We start from the raw sequence: 18,554 nt of genomic DNA, 5'->3' as shown, positions 1-18,554 counted from the left end.
TTAACCTGATCTTTGAACTAACCTTCACAAGTGTCGTCAATCTGCTGGAAACCAAGGCAGCAAGCCTGAACATGATGATTCTCGATGTAGCTCTCATTTACAGTCCTTGAAACATCTTTACTGCAATTTAAACAGGTTAATTTAATGACACTATTACATGGCTAGAATAGATGTTTACTGTTATCGTGGTGATATGTTATAATGCTCTGAGGATATGAATACTACAGTGTATAAATCCAAATAGTAGCATCGTAACCAATCAAATTATTTTGAATGATGTTGTTATTTGAAACAAAAATTAAAACAAAAGAAATTTTGTTGTTTCCGATTTTTGATTTCTTTTATTTATGGCATACTACTAAAAAAAGTATTAAGATATTGATTTTTAATATAATCAAAATTTAATGAAATGAGAGGAAACATCGATCACAGTGACATGTTAGAGGAACTGTTTTAGATTGACTACAATAACCTAATATAACACGTGCTTACATAAACAACAAAAATACCGACATAATTACGGAACCATAATTCAAACTCAAAATCTATTAAAATAGTGCTAGACTGAGCTAAAAAAAACAGTACAAGGAGAACAAGACCATGTGCCCCTGAAGAGTAAGCGTCTTCTGCTTCATCGATGACACATGCATATAAATACAGGTCAAATCCGGGTTAAGCCACAAACTCAAGTGAGAGATAGGGAACCGCTGGGTTTAACAACAAGCAACAAACATGTCTGAATTCATATCGCATAAGGAAATAGAATATTGGCACATGAGATCATGATGTCAAACTTCAAAATTTCCCCATGTTAATCTTGTGTTGTTAATTCCTCCATCAGTATTCAACATATATCACAAGAATCTTGATAAGGGGAAGTCCGTCATTATCGAATCAACTGGAACATTAACACTATAGATAGGAGATGCAGGGATGTTACCATTTAGAAAAGGACAATTAACAATTGGAAAATTGAAATCATAAGGCGTATCATACAAACAACTTAGCTGTAAGTTGTCACTGTTGGGTACGTTTTAACAAATCTTAACAATTTATCACTTTCAAATGGCATTGAAATCACATAAATTCATGCATAGAGAGAAATATTGTTTTCCGATTAAGGAAACAAAATGTAAATTGTGACGTGTCGCTTTTCGCCTTTTAGACAATGATGTGATGCATTTTCTTCAAAACCCCCAGATAGTGTTATTTTATACGATATGTATACCATTGGCACATTACACAACAGATCAGACTACAATCACAATACAGAGAAAATATAACCATAAAATAGGAAAATGGTGGATAAAATCAACGTCGAATGTTCGCTTTAAAATTGTAATAGTTATGATGTAAGAGAAACACGTGGCATCTCAACCTGATGTGTAATCATGAAGGACTTACAAGGTATATGTAGGTTGTCATTCACCATTGTACAACAAAAAACGTTTGCAATACGAGGGAATCAACATTTGTAACGTTTACAACAAGTCCACATTATCTTACACTGTGTACACTTAAAACATATAGACGGGTACAAATTATCTTACACTGTGTACACATAACATCAGAATGAGTACAAATTATCTTACACTGTTTACACTTATAACATATTGACGGGTACAAATCATCTTACACTGTGTACACTTATAACTTATATAATGAGTACAAATTATCTTACACTGTACACTTATAACGTATATAATGCGTACAAATCATCTTACACTGTGTACACTTATAACTTATATAATGAGTACAAATTATCTTACACTGTACACTTATAACGTATATAATGCGTACAAATTAGCGTACACTATGTACACTTATAACTTATATGATGAGTACAAATTATCTTACACTGTGCACACTTATAACGTATAGACGGGTACTAATTGTCTTACACTATGTACACTTATAACTTACATAATGAGTATACATTATCTTACACTATGTACACTTATAACATATAGACGGGTACTAATTATCTTACACTGTACACTTATAACGTATATAATGAGTACACATTATCTTACTGTTTGTACATTTAAAACATATAGAATAGGTACAAATTATTTATTTTACACTGTGTACACTTATAACATAGAATAAGCAAGCATTATCGTAACCATGTACACTTGATTAGGTAAAAGTTGCAGCATATGCAGTGAGTACAAATTATTCGCGTACACTTGTAACACATTCATTGAATACAAAGGACTCCGTATACATTTCCAACATTTAAAATGCTTGTTTATCAAGGACCTCGTTAGGAATGGAACTGCTGACGAATTTATAAAATTGAGATAAGGTAATTGTCAGCAAATTGTTATCTTTAGTTCCAACAAACCAAAAAAAAGTCTGAATACGACAAAGAAAACAATTAACAATTTCCTTTTAATTGTACTCCAATGTTCAGTTTGGTTTTGGTGATGGTTCATATTTTTACACTTATTGGAAATTGTTACTGCATACACACAACCTTCATAACAATGCCAACGTATCTTTCCCTTAATCATGTAGAATTGATTCTTTCTCATATAATGTCACATGCATTGAGGAGGTAGGGAATAAATATGAACTATAAATGCCAACTCTCGCAGTTTAAATGCTTACGAGGAACTTTCATTGATTGATTAATTAACGTTAATGTTATTTAGAAAGAGCAAACAAACATAAGTGTCACAACGGGTCCGCGTTTAGGAATTTAAATCACCGTAAACATTCGTTAATTAACGTTAATGTTGAAGGAAATAGGAATTTAAATTACCGTTAACATTTATCAATCAACGATCATGACGGCGTTATTTAACGAATGTCATCCAGTCCTAATGACTTGTCGGCCATTATATTCAGTTATGAGTTTTGAGTTTCTACTATGATTATAGTCAGTTTTACCATGATTATAGTCAGTTTTACCATTATTATAGTCAGTTTTTACCATGATTATAGTCAGTTTTTACCATGATTATAATCAGCTTTTACCATGATTATAATCAGCTTTTACCATGATTATAGCCAGTTTTACCATGATTATAGTCAGTTTTTACCTTGATTATAGTCAGTTTTACCATGATTATAGTCAGTTTTTACCATGATTATAGTCAGTTTTTACCTTGATTATAGTCAGTTGTACCATGATTATAGTCAGTTTTTACCATGATTATAGTCAGTTTTACCATGATTATAGTCAGTTTTACCATGATTATAGTCAGTTCTACCAGGATTAAAGTCAGTTTTTACCTTGATTATAGTCAGTTTTACCATTATTATAGTCAGTTTTACCATGATTATAGCCAGTTTTTACCTTGATTATAGTCAGTTTTTACCATGATTATAGTCAGTTTTTACCTTGATTATAGTCAGTTTTACCATGATTATAGTCAGCTTTTACCTTGATTATAGTCAATTTTTCCCATGATTATAGTCAGTTTTACCATGATTATAGTCAGTTTAAACATTATTATGGTCAGTTTTACCATGATTATAGCCAGTTTTTACCTTGATTATAGTCAGTTTTTACCTTGATTATAGTCAGTTTTTACCATGATTATAGCCAGTTGTTTTTACCATGATTATAGTCAGTTTTTACCTTGATTATAGTCAATTTTTACCATGATTAAAGTCAGTTTTTACCATGATTATAATCAGTTTTTACCATGATTATAGTCAGTTTTTACCTTGATTATAGTCAGTTTTTACCATGATTATAGCCAGTTGTTTTTACCATGATTATAGTCAGTTTTTACCTTGATTATAGTCAATTTTTACCATGATTAAAGTCAGTTTTTACCTTGATTATAGTCAGTTTTTACCTTGATTATAGTCAGTTTTACCATGATTATAGTCAGTTTTTACCATGATTATAGTCAGTTTTTACCTTGATTATAGTCAGTTTTACCATGATTATAGTCAGTTTTTACCATGATTATAGTCAATTTTTACCATGATTAAAGTCAGTTTTTACCATGATTATAATCAGTTTTGACCATGATTATAGTCAGTTTTTACCTTGATTATAGTCAGTTTTTACCATGATTATAGCCAGTTGTTTTTACCATGATTATAGTCAGTTTTTACCTTGATTATAGTCAGTTTTTACCATGATTAAAGTCAGTTTTTACCATGATTATAGTCAGTTTTTACCATGATTATAGTCAGTTTTACCAGGATTATAGTCAGTTTTTACCATGATTATAGTCAGTTTTTACCTTGATTATAGCCAGTTTTTACCATGATTATAGTAAGTTTTTACCATGATTATAGTCAGTTTTTACCATGATTATAGTCAGTTTTACCTTGATTATAGTCAGTTTTTACCATGATTATAGTCAGTTTTTAACATGATTATAGTCAGTTTTTACCATGATTATAGTCGGTTTTTACCTTGATTATAGTCAGTTTTACCATGATTATAGTCAGTTTTTACCTTGATTATAGTCAGTTTTTACCATGATTATAGTCAGTTTTTACCATGATTATAGTCGGTTTTTACCTTGATTATAGTCAGTTTTACCATGATTATAGTCAGTTTTTACCTTGATTATAGTCAGTTTTTACCATGATTATAGCCAGTTGTTTTTACCATGATTATAGTCAGTTTTTACCTTGATTATAGTCAGTTTTTACCATGATTAAAGTCAGTTTTTACCATGATTATAGTCAGTTTTTACCATGATTATAGTCAGTTTTACCAGGATTATAGTCAGTTTTTACCTTGATTATAGTCAGTTTTTACCATGATTATAGTCAGTTTTTACCATGATTATAGTCAGTTTTACCTTGATTATAGCCAGTTTTTACCATGATTATAGTCAGTTTTACCAGGATTATAGTCAGTTTTTACCTTGATTATAGTCAGTTTTTACCATGATTATAGTCAGTTTTTACCATGATTATAGCCAGTTTTACCATGATTATAGTCAGTTTTTACCATGATTATAGTCAGTTTTACCTTGATTATAGTCAGTTTTTACCATGATTATAGTCAGTTTTTACCATGATTATAGCCAGTTTTACCATGATTATAGTCAGTTTTTACCATGATTATAGTCAGTTTTACCTTGATTATAGTCAGTTTTTACCTTGATTATAATCAGTTTTTACCATGATTATAGTAAGTTTTTACCATGATTATAGTCAGTTTTTACCATGATTATAGTCAGTTTTTACCATGATTATAGTCAGTTTTTACCATGATTATAGTCAGTTTTACCTTGATTATAGTCAGTTTTTACCATGATTATAGTCAGTTTTTACCATGACTATAGTCAGTTTTTGCCATGATTATAGTCAGTTTTTACTTTGATTAAAGTCAGTTTTTACTATGAGTATAGCCAGTTTTTACCATGACAATAGTCAGTTTTACCATGATTATAGTCAGTTTTTACCTTGATTAAAGTCAGTTTTTACCATGATTATAATCAGTTTTTACCATGATTATAGTCAGTTTTTACCATGATTATAGTCAGTTTTTACCTTGATTATAGTCAGTTTCTACCAGGATTAAAGTCAGTTTTACCTTGATTATAGTCAGTTTTTACCATGATTATAGTCAGTTTTTACCATGACTATAGTCAGTTTTTGCCATGATTATAGTCAGTTTTTACTTTGATTAAAGTCAGTTTTTACTATGAGTATAGCCAGTTTTTACCATGACAATAGTCAGTTTTACCATGATTATAGTCAGTTTTTACCTTGATTAAAGTCAGTTTTTACCATGATTATAATCAGTTTTTACCATGATTATAGTCAGTTTTTACCATGATTATAGTCAGTTTTTACCTTGATTATAGTCAGTTTCTACCAGGATTAAAGTCAGTTTTACCTTGATTATAGTCAGTTTTTACCATGATTATAGGCAGTTTTTACCTTGATTATAGCCAGTTTTTACCTTGATTATAGCCAGTTTTTACCTTGATTAAAGTCAGTTTTTACCATGATTAAAGTCAGTTTTTACCATGATTATAGTCAGTTTTTACCATGATTATAGCCAGTTTTTACCTTGATTATAGCCAGTTTTTACCTTGATTATAGTCAGTTTCTACCAGGATTAAAGTCAGTTTTTACCATGATTATAGTCAGTTTTACCATGATTATAGTCAGTTTTTACCATGATTATAGTCAGTTTTACCATTATTATAGCCAGTTTTACCATTATTATAGTCAGTTTTTACCATGATTATAGTCAGTTTTTACCATGATTATAGTCAGTTTTTACCATGATTATAGCCAGTTTTTACCATGATTATAGTCAGTTTTTACCATGATTATAGTCAGTTTTTACCATGATTATAGTCAGTTTTACCTTGATTATAGTCAGTTTTTACCATGATTATAGTCAGTTTTTACCATGATTTTAGTCAGTTTTACCATGATTATAGTCAGTTTTTACCATGATTATAGTCAGTTTTACCATTATTATAGCCAGTTTTACCATGATTATAGTCAGTTTTTACCATGATTATAGTCAGTTTTTACCATGATTATAGTCAGTTTTTACCATGATTATAGTCAGTTTTTACCATGATTATAGTCAGTTTTTACCTTGATTATAGTCAGTTTTTACCATGATTATAGCCAGTTGTTTTTACCATGATTATAGTCAGTTTTTACCTTGATTATAGTCAATTTTTACCATGATTAAAGTCAGTTTTTACCTTGATTATAGTCAGATTTTACCTTGATTATAGTCAGTTTTACCATGATTATAGTCAGTTTTTACCATGATTATAGTCAGTTTTTACCTTGATTATAGTCAGTTTTACCATGATTATAGTCAGTTTTTACCATGATTATAGTCAATTTTTACCATGATTAAAGTCAGTTTTTACCATGATTATAATCAGTTTTGACCATGATTATAGTCAGTTTTTACCTTGATTATAGTCAGTTTTTACCATGATTATAGCCAGTTGTTTTTACCATGATTATAGTCAGTTTTTACCTTGATTATAGTCAGTTTTTACCATGATTAAAGTCAGTTTTTACCATGATTATAGTCAGTTTTTACCATGATTATAGTCAGTTTTACCAGGATTATAGTCAGTTTTTACCATGATTATAGTCAGTTTTTACCTTGATTATAATCAGTTTTTACCATGATTATAGTAAGTTTTTACCATGATTATAGTCAGTTTTTACCATGATTATAGTCAGTTTTACCTTGATTATAGTCAGTTTTTACCATGATTATAGTCAGTTTTTACCATGATTATAGTCAGTTTTTACCATGATTATAGTCGGTTTTTACCTTGATTATAGTCAGTTTTACCATGATTATAGTCAGTTTTTACCATGATTATAGTCAGTTTTTACCATGATTATAGTCGGTTTTTACCTTGATTATAGTCAGTTTTACCATGATTATAGTCAGTTTTTACCTTGATTATAGTCAGTTTTTACCATGATTATAGCCAGTTGTTTTTACCATGATTATAGTCAGTTTTTACCTTGATTATAGTCAGTTTTTACCATGATTAAAGTCAGTTTTTACCATGATTATAGTCAGTTTTTACCATGATTATAGTCAGTTTTACCAGGATTATAGTCAGTTTTTACCTTGATTATAGCCAGTTTTACCATGATTATAGTCAGTTTTTACCATGATTATAGTCAGTTTTACCTTGATTATAGTCATTTTTTACCTTGATTATAATCAGTTTTTACCATGATTATAGTAAGTTTTTACCATGATTATAGTCAGTTTTTACCATGATTATAGTCAGTTTTTACCATGATTATAGTCAGTTTTTACCATGATTATAGTCAGTTTTACCTTGATTATAGTCAGTTTTTACCATGATTATAGTCAGTTTTTACCATGACTATAGTCAGTTTTTGCCATGATTATAGTCAGTTTTTACTTTGATTAAAGTCAGTTTTTACTATGAGTATAGCCAGTTTTTACCATGACAATAGTCAGTTTTACCATGATTATAGTCAGTTTTTACCTTGATTAAAGTCAGTTTTTACCATGATTATAGTCAGTTTTTACCATGATTATAGTCAGTTTTTACCATGATAATAGTCAGTTTTTACCTTGATTATAGTCAGTTTCTACCAGGATTAAAGTCAGTTTTACCTTGATTATAGTCAGTTTTTACCATGATTATAGGCAGTTTTTACCTTGATTATAGCCAGTTTTTACCTTGATTATAGCCAGTTTTTACCTTGATTAAAGTCAGTTTTTATCATGATTAAAGTCAGTTTTTACCATGATTATAGTCAGTTTTTACCATGATTATAGCCAGTTTTTACCTTGATTATAGCCAGTTTTTACCTTGATTATAGTCAGTTTCTACCAGGATTAAAGTCAGTTTTTACCATGATTATAGTCAGTTTTACCATGATTATAGTCAGTTTTTACCATGATTATAGTCAGTTTTACCATTATTATAGCCAGTTTTACCATTATTATAGTCAGTTTTTACCATGATTATAGTCAGTTTTTACCATGATTATAGTCAGTTTTTACCATGATTATAGCCAGTTTTTACCATGATTATAGTCAGTTTTTACCATGATTATAGTCAGTTTTTACCATGATTATAGTCAGTTTTACCTTGATTATAGTCAGTTTTTACCATGATTATAGTCAGTTTTTACCATGATTTTAGTCAGTTTTACCATGATTATAGTCAGTTTTTACCATGATTATAGTCAGTTTTACCATTATTATAGCCAGTTTTACCATGATTATAGTCAGTTTTTACCATGATTATAGTCAGTTTTTACCATGATTATAGTCAGTTTTTACCATGATTATAGTCAGTTTTTACCATGATTATAGTCAGTTTTACCTTGATTATAGTCAGTTTTTACCATGATTATAGCCAGTTTTTACCTTGATTATAGTCAGTTTTTACCATGATTATAGTCAGTTTCTACCAGGATTAAAGTCAGTTTTACCTTGATTATAGTCAGTTTTTACCATGATTATAGGCAGTTTTTACCTTGATTATAGCCAGTTTTTACCTTGATTATAGCCAGTTTTTACCTTGATTAAAGTCAGTTTTTATCATGATTAAAGTCAGTTTTTACCATGATTATAGTCAGTTTTTACCATGATTATAGCCAGTTTTTACCTTGATTATAGCCAGTTTTTACCTTGATTATAGTCAGTTTCTACCAGGATTAAAGTCAGTTTTTACCATGATTATAGTCAGTTTTACCATGATTATAGTCAGTTTTTACCATGATTATAGTCAGTTTTACCATTATTATAGCCAGTTTTACCATTATTATAGTCAGTTTTTACCATGATTATAGTCAGTTTTTACCATGATTATAGTCAGTTTTTACCATGATTATAGCCAGTTTTTACCATGATTATAGTCAGTTTTTACCATGATTATAGTCAGTTTTTACCATGATTATAGTCAGTTTTACCTTGATTATAGTCAGTTTTTACCATGATTATAGTCAGTTTTTACCATGATTATAGTCAGTTTTACCATGATTATAGTCAGTTTTTACCATGATTATAGTCAGTTTTACCATTATTATAGCCAGTTTTACCATGATTATAGTCAGTTTTTACCATGATTATAGTCAGTTTTTACCATGATTATAGTCAGTTTTTACCATGATTATAGTCAGTTTTTACCATGATTATAGTCAGTTTTACCTTGATTATAGTCAGTTTTTACCATGATTATAGCCAGTTTTTACCTTGATTATAGTCAGTTTTTACCATGATTATAGTCAGTTTTTACCAGGATTATAGTCAGTTTCTACCATGATTATAGTCAGTTTTTACCATGATTATAGTCAGTTTTACCATGATTATAGTCAGTTTTTACCATGATTATAGTCTGTTTTACCATGATTAAAGTCAGTTTTACCATGATGATAGCCAGTTTTTACCATGATTATAGTCAGTTTTTACCATGATTATAGCCAGTTTTTACCTTGATTATAGCCAGTTTTTACCTTGATTATAGCCAGTTTTTACCTTGATTAAAGTCAGTTTTTACCATGATTATAGTCAGTTTTTACCATGATTATAGTCAGTTTTACCATGATTATAGTCAGTTTTTACCATGATTATAGTCAGTTTTTACCATGATTATAGTCAGTTTTTACCATGATTATAGTCAGTTTTACCATGATTATAGTCAGTTTTTACCATGATTATAGTCAGTTTTACCATGATTATAGTCAGTTTTTACCATGATTATAATCAGTTTTTACCATGATTATAGTCAGTTTTTACCTTGATTATAGTCAGTTTTACCTTGATTATAGCCAGTTTTTACCATGATTATAGTCAGTTTTTACCATGATTATAGTCAGTTTTTACCATGATTATAATCAGTTTTTACCATGATTATAGTCAGTTTTTACCTTGATTATAGTCAGTTTTACCTTGATTAAAGTCAGTTTTACCATGATTATAGCCAGTTTTACCATTATTATAGTCAGTTTTTACCATGATTATAGTCAGTTTTTACCATGATTATAGTCAGTTTTTACCATGATTATAGTCAGTTTTACCTTGATTATAGTCAGTTTTTACCATGATTATAGTCAGTTTTTACCTTGATTATAGTCAGTTTTTACCATGATTATAATCAGTTTTTACCATGATTATAGTCAGTTTTTACCTTGATTATAGTCAGTTTTACCTTGATTAAAGTCAGTTTTACCATGATTATAGCCAGTTTTACCATTATTATAGTCAGTTTTTACCATGATTATAGCCAGTTTTACCATTATTATAGTCAGTTTTTACCATGATTATAGTCAGTTTTTACCATGATTATAGTCAGTTTTACCATGATTATAGCCAGTTTTTACCATGATTATAGTCAGTTTTTACCATGATTATAGTCAGTTTTTACCTTGATTATAATCAGTTTTTACCATGATTATAGTCAGTTTTTACCTTGATTATAGTCAGTTTTACCTTGATTAAAGTCAGTTTTACCATGATTATAGCCAGTTTTACCATGATTATAGTCAGTTTTTACCATGATTATAGTCAGTTTTTACCATGATTATAGTCAGTTTTTACCATGATTATAGTCAGTTTTTACCATGATTATAGTCAGTTTTTACCATGATTATAGTCAGTTTTACCTTGATTATAGTCAGTTTTTACCATGATTATAGTCAGTTTTTACCATGATTTTAGTCAGTTTTACCATGATTATAGTCAGTTTTTACCATGATTATAGTCAGTTTTTACCATGATTATAGTCAGTTTTACCATGATTATAGTCAGTTTTTACCATGATTATAGTCAGTTTTACCATGATTATAGTCAGTTTTTACCATGATTATAAGCAGTTTTTACCATGATTATAGTCAGTTTTTACCTTGATTATAGTCAGTTTTACCTTGATTATAGCCAGTTTTTACCATGATTATAGTCAGTTTTTACCATGATTATAGTCAGTTTTTACCATGATTATAATCAGTTTTTACCATGATTATAGTGAGTTTTTACCTTGATTATAGTCAGTTTTACCTTGATTAAAGTCAGTTTTACCATGATTATAGCCAGTTTTACCATTATTATAGTCAGTTTTTACCATGATTATAGTCAGTTTTTACCATGATTATAGTCAGTTTTTACCATGATTATAGTCAGTTTTACCTTGATTATAGTCAGTTTTTACCATGATTATAGTCAGTTTTTACCTTGATTATAGTCAGTTTTTACCATGATTATAATCAGTTTTTACCATGATTATAGTCAGTTTTTACCTTGATTATAGTCAGTTTTACCTTGATTAAAGTCAGTTTTACCATGATTATAGCCAGTTTTACCATTATTATAGTCAGTTTTTACCATGATTATAGCCAGTTTTACCATTATTATAGTCAGTTTTTACCATGATTATAGTCAGTTTTTACCATGATTATAGCCAGTTTTTACCATGATTATAGTCAGTTTTTACCATGATTATAGTCAGTTTTTACCTTGATTATAGTCAGTTTTTACCTTGATTATAGTCAGTTTTACCTTGATTAAAGTCAGTTTTACCATGATTATAGCCAGTTTTACCATGATTATAGTCAGTTTTTACCATGATTATAGTCAGTTTTTACCATGATTATAGTCAGTTTTTACCATGATTATAGTCAGTTTTTACCATGATTATAGTCAGTTTTTACCATGATTATAGTCAGTTTTACCTTGATTATAGTCAGTTTTTACCATGATTATAGTCAGTTTTTACCATGATTTTAGTCAGTTTTACCATGATTATAGTCAGTTTTTACCATGATTATAGTCAGTTTTACCATTATTATAGCCAGTTTTACCATGATTATAGTCAGTTTTTACCATGATTATAGTCAGTTTTTACCATTATTATAGTCAGTTTTTACCATGATTATAGTCAGTTTTACCTTGATTATAGTCAGTTTTTACCATGATTATAGCCAGTTTTACCATGATTAAAGTCAGTTTTACCATGATGATAGCCAGTTTTTACCATGATTATAGTCAGTTTTTACCATGATTATAGCCAGTTTTTACCTTGATTATAGCCAGTTTTTACCTTGATTATAGCCAGTTTTTACCTTGATTAAAGTCAGTTTTTACCATGATTAAAGTCAGTTTTTACCATGATTATAGTCAGTTTTTACCTTGATTATAGCCAGTTTTTACCTTGATTATAGTCAGTTTCTACCAGGATTAAAGTCAGTTTTTACCATGATTATAGTCAGTTTTTACCATGATTATAGTCAGTTTTACCATGATTATAGTCAGTTTTTACCTTGATTATAGTCAGTTTTTACCTTGATTAAAGTCAGTTTTTACCATGATTATAGTCAGTTTTTACCAGGATTATAGTCAGTTTTTACCATGATTATAGTCAGTTTTTACCATTATTATAGTCAGTTTTTACCATGATTATAGTCAGTTTTTACCTTGATTATAGTCAGTTTTTACCATGATTATAGTCAGTTTTTACCATGATTATAGTCAGTTTTTACCATGATTATAGTCAGTTTTTACCATGATTATAGTCAGTTTTTACCATGATTATAGTCAGTTTTTACCATGATTATAGTCAGTTTTTACCATGATTATAGTCAGTTTTTACCATGATTATAGTCAGTTTTACCATGATTATAGTAAGTTTTTACCATGATTATAGTCAGTTTTTACCATGATTATAGTCAGTTTTACCTTGATTATAGTCAGTTTTTACCATGATTAAAGTCAGTTTTTACCATTATTATAGTCAGTTTTTACCATGATTATAGTCAGTTTTTACCTTGATTATAGTCAGTTTTTACCATGATTATAGTCAGTTTTTACCATGATTATAGTCAGTTTTTACCTTGATTATAGTCAGTTTTTACCTTGATTATAGTCAGTTTTACCATGATTATAGTCAGTTTTTACCATGATTATAGTCAGTTTTTACCATGATTATAGCCAGTTTTTACCATGATTATAGTCAGTTTTTACCATGATTATAGTCAGTTTTACCTTGATTATAGTCAGTTTTTACCATGATTAAAGTCAGTTTTTACCATGATTATAGTCAGTTTTTACCTTGATTATAGCCAGTTTTTACCTTGATTATAGTCAGTTTCTACAAGGATTAAAGTCAGTTTTTACCATGATTATAGTCAGTTTTTACCATGATTATAGTCAGTTTTACCATTATTATAGTCAGTTTTTACCATGATTATAGTCAGTTTTTACCATGATTATAGTCAGTTTTTACCATGATTATAGTCAGTTTTTACCATGATTATAGCCAGTTTTTACCATGATTATAGTCAGTTTTTACCATGATTATAGCCAGTTTTACCATGATTATAGTCAGTTTTTACCATGATTATAGTCAGTTTTTACCATGATTATAGTCAGTTTTACCTTGATTATAGTCAGTTTTTACCATGATTAAAGTCAGTTTTTACCATTATTATAGTCAGTTTTTACCATGATTATAGTCAGTTTTTACCTTGATTATAGTCAGTTTTTACCATGATTATAGTCAGTTTTTACCATGATTATAGTCAGTTTTTACCTTGATTATAGTCAGTTTTTACCTTGATTATAGTCAGTTTTACCATGATTATAGTCAGTTTTTACCATGATTATAGTCAGTTTTTACCATGATTATAGCCAGTTTTTACCATGATTATAGTCAGTTTTTACCATGATTATAGTCAGTTTTACCTTGATTATAGTCAGTTTTTACCATGATTAAAGTCAGTTTTTACCATGATTATAGTCAGTTTTTACCTTGATTATAGCCAGTTTTTACCTTGATTATAGTCAGTTTCTACAAGGATTAAAGTCAGTTTTTACCATGATTATAGTCAGTTTTTACCATGATTATAGTCAGTTTTACCATTATTATAGTCAGTTTTTACCATGATTATAGTCAGTTTTTACCATGATTATAGTCAGTTTTTACCATGATTATAGTCAGTTTTTACCATGATTATAGCCAGTTTTTACCATGATTATAGTCAGTTTTTACCATGATTATAGCCAGTTTTACCATGATTATAGTCAGTTTTTACCATGATTATAGTCAGTTTTTACCATGATTATAGTCAGTTTTACCTTGATTATAGTCAGTTTTTACCATGATTATAGTCAGTTTTACCATTATTATAGTCAGTTTTTACCATGATTATAGTCAGTTTTACCATGATTATAGTCAGTTTTTACCATGATTATAGTCAGTTTTACCATGATTATAGTCAGTTTTTACCATGATTATAGTCAGTTTTACCATTATTATAGCCAGTTTTACCATTATTATAGTCAGTTTTTACCATGATTATAGTCAGTTTTTACCATGATTATAGTCAGTTTTACTATGATTATAGCCAGTTTTTACCATGATTATAGTCAGTTTTTACCATGATTATAGTCAGTTTTACCTTGATTATAGTCAGTTTTTACCATGATTATAGTCAGTTTTACCATTATTATAGCCAGTTTTACCATTATTATAGTCAGTTTTTACCATGATTATAGTCAGTTTTTTCCAGGATTATAGTCAGTTTTACCATGATTATATTCAGTTTTTACCAGGATTATAGTCAGTTTTACCATGATTATAGTCAGTTTTTACCTTGATTATAGCCAGTTTTTACCTTGATTATAGTCAGTTTTTACCATGATTATAGTTAGTTTTTACCATGATTATAGTCAGTTTCTAACATGATTACAGTCAGTTTCTACCAGGATTAAAGTCAGTGTAAGATGCGCGTATCAGGCGATTTTTTTCGGAACTTTATGAAACTTAACACAAATGTTCATGATGGTCAGAAGGTCAACCAAAATGGCCGTCATGACTTGGCATCCGATTGGTGGAAATTTATATATTTTTCTATTTCGACGAAAAAAGGTATATGGGGATACTAAGTGATTGCGAATTCAGCTGCCTGGGTTTCTCCACATGGGAGGCTTCAGGTTGGTCGAAATTTAGATAATGTTCGATTTTAATTATGTATGGTTCCCCATTACAATTAATACTTGTTGACATACTGGTAAACTTTGACACCGCTTCAAAATATACACATGTACCCTATGACCTTCTTAAAACATTCAACATAAAAAAAAACGTAAGTGTATGAAATATAGGTTAATTATTGGTATTTGATGTTGTCTTTTCGAAATTGATTTTGGCTATCATTATTTCACATTGGATTAAACAATTTAGGCGAAGTAGCGTACCTACTTGAAATACTTCAGAAATAGGCCTATCAGCTTTTACATAGATTATGCCTTAAAAGGACGTCAGATAATTGTTTTCATTTGATCCAATGCTTAAGTTGTTTGAGGTAATAGATTAAACACCAGTATCTTAATACTGTTTTCGTGGTTGCTATGGAAACACGAATATAAATACAACGAGTATTGTGGTATAATTGGTAATTTCATTAATGTTATATGGGCTAACCATGAACGTTTGTAGCCACGAAATAATCTGAAAGAGCCAAACGAAAGATAGAACACACAAACATTTGATATTTTAACGAAAGTGTTATGATACAAAAAACCAACAACAAAAACGCCGGTCCTAATGTCCTTAACAGTGTTGATGGGCAGTTAAGAATACAGTTCACGTTCCGGAGTCAAAATATTTTAACAAACTGAGGAAGTAGATCGATACTTTTTACAGTGGTATACTCTAGCAATAAGCTATACGACACTGAACAGGAATGCACATAATGCATGCTATGTATTGACGACAATCTGATTACCTTTTTCATGAAATAGACAAATTCTAACTTATCCAATGTTAATATTGCATATCTTGATATATGGCATTATACTCATATTTAATTAGTTTCCACTTTCACCAAAATTCCGAAATAACGAGAGTATCTTTCCAAACCTTGATCATAAAGAAGTTAATTTATCCGCTACTTCATAGAAATAATTTTTATATTACATTTATATGTAATGTACCAATTAACCAATATATATCTCTGTACAGAGATCCATGGATACCCAATAGGCAAATGGCGAGACACAATATATTCCAATCAATACTTACTAATATTCCCATCTAATGCAACCAATACTGTTGTAGGCATGACACTGAGCATCCGTAGTGTTAACCCTTTCAGTTATAATGATTGTTCTGAAGCGTCGTGTCCTGGAAAAATCAACAATTAGCCAAACATTACAAGATTTGAATGCAGAGTTTTGTAAACGCAGCGTTGTTATCTTACGATCAGACAGAACATTTTCGTTATATGTATACGGTATTTTCCCTTTCTCCAAATATGAAATGATCTGAATGCATTAATATGATGTGTTAATCTAGAAAACAAGACACATTTAGCAATTGTGTGGGGGATACGGTAGGTTTATAAAAGAACAACAGAAAATCCCGACTTGGAAATAAAACCGTAGTTCCAGGTCAAAGGTAAAAAATACGAACACTTTATATAGATTTGCATAGAGACTCTTGAAAAAAATAATGTATTCAGAAAATGTAACAATAGCTTGCTTAATCGACTACACAATAAAATATTAATAAATGAAAAAATATAATCCCTTGTATTTTGGAGTAGCTATTCGGTGTCATATTAAATACTCGGAAGATTCTTTTTTTATTTCAATCTTGTCTGACCAATATTTATACTGGGATCAGTTAAATAAGGGTAAATGCTTACCCGTTATCGAATACGAGGGCAAATGAGGGTATATTCTCACCCGTTATTGCATATGAGGGTAAATGAGAATATATTCTTACCTATTATTGAATATGAGGGCAAATGAGGGTATATTATCACTCGTTATTGAATATGAGGGTAAATGAGGGTATATGCTTACCAGTTATCGAATATGAGGGTAAATGAGGATATATTCTTACCTATTATTGAATATGAGGGCAAATGAGGGTATACTATCACTCGTTATTGAATATGAGGGTAAATGAGGGTATATGCTTACCAGTTATCGAATATGAGGGTAAATGAGGATATATTCTTACCCGTTATTGAATGTACACACATTTTCTCCGTGTAATTCGCCATTGACAGTCGTCAGAGAGAGTAGAAGCATTAACAACATCACTCGAGTCAGCAGTCAACCAGAAACCCTTCAACACAATATGGAGATGTCATGCACCGAACTAAATCTCGGAATAAATGAGTGAAGTATTGTTGTAGTTTGAACTATGATATCAACAATAAACCTGCTGTTGTAAATGAATGTCTTTCAAACAAAAAATAAATTACAAGAAAAGGTATGAAAACGTCAACAAGATGGTGTAGTTTTATACAAATAGCACACAATTTAATATCATACAATGATAATATCATATAATGTTTATATCATAGTGTCAATATTATATAATGTAATATCAAAGTGTTAATATCATATAATCTAATTTCATACTGCTAATATCATACAATATAATATCATGCAATGTGATATCATAGTGTTAATATCATACGAAGTATTCTGATAAATACATGTAACATTTATGTTAATAGACCACATGTTACCAGGCTACAGTGTGAAGTAATAATAATAATGATCTTATCAAGTTGCATTTCTCAAACAAAGGTCATCGGTTAAAGCCTTTTGTCGAAGTTGTATGGGCAATTAAAGATACTAAAAAAATAATAATAACGCGCTAAGGTGAGAAAAATGACCATACTATAACATTATAAAACAGTATATTATATATTTATGTCAATATGGTGACTATGGAGTGATGTTTACCTTGAATTGATGTCTTGTCCGGTATCTAGCAGTGTAATGGAGTGTAGAAATCGTGAGGGGAAAATGTACGTAAAATATTCAGCTTCCGCTGAATACTCACGACTATGGTATGAACTCTCGGATGTGTGATGATGGTGGTTGTCGTATTAATACTGACGCATCAACAGTGTTATTGTCTACTCTATCACCATATACACATACAGCACACCTTGTCAATAATCACGCGTTACATTGAGGGATGTTGGGCCATCTTTGGTGGGAATGAAATAGCAGCCATCTTGTTTTTATCATATCTAAGATAGATTTTAATGTTATACTACTGACTATATCATGGTATTGTCGATACATGTGGGGATTGTCCCTTTTCTACTGTGTACTTGTT

The 18,554-nt window shown here is 29.6% G+C and overlaps 1 protein-coding gene across 4 annotated transcripts in view; it reads right to left on the bottom strand.

Moving 5' to 3' along the window:
- The window catches only part of LOC117335977 (protein draper-like), a 28,192-nt gene extending 9,891 nt beyond the window's left edge, over positions 1-18,301 (bottom strand). Inside the window, exons 1-4 of one of the 4 annotated variants that reach the window (XM_033896277.1) lie at positions 18,173-18,301; positions 17,436-17,543; positions 16,491-16,592; positions 23-120 (exon numbers count right to left, since the gene is read on the bottom strand). In XM_033896277.1, coding sequence (XP_033752168.1) covers positions 23-120; positions 16,491-16,592; positions 17,436-17,515 — 280 coding nt within the window. In that variant the 5' untranslated portion in view covers positions 17,516-17,543; positions 18,173-18,301. Of the gene's footprint in view, positions 1-22; positions 121-16,490; positions 16,593-17,435; positions 17,544-18,172 lie in introns of those variants that run through there. The other 3 variants (XM_033896274.1, XM_033896276.1, XM_033896278.1) reach the window with 3 other exon arrangements.
- Between the last annotated feature and the right edge of the window lie 253 nt (positions 18,302-18,554).

Source organism: Pecten maximus, chromosome 10 (assembly GCF_902652985.1).
Source record: "Pecten maximus chromosome 10, xPecMax1.1, whole genome shotgun sequence".
Lineage (NCBI taxonomy): Eukaryota > Metazoa > Mollusca > Bivalvia > Pectinida > Pectinidae > Pecten > Pecten maximus.
Note: the sequence above shows the minus strand (reverse complement) of the source record. Positions and strands in the feature narration are given on the sequence as shown.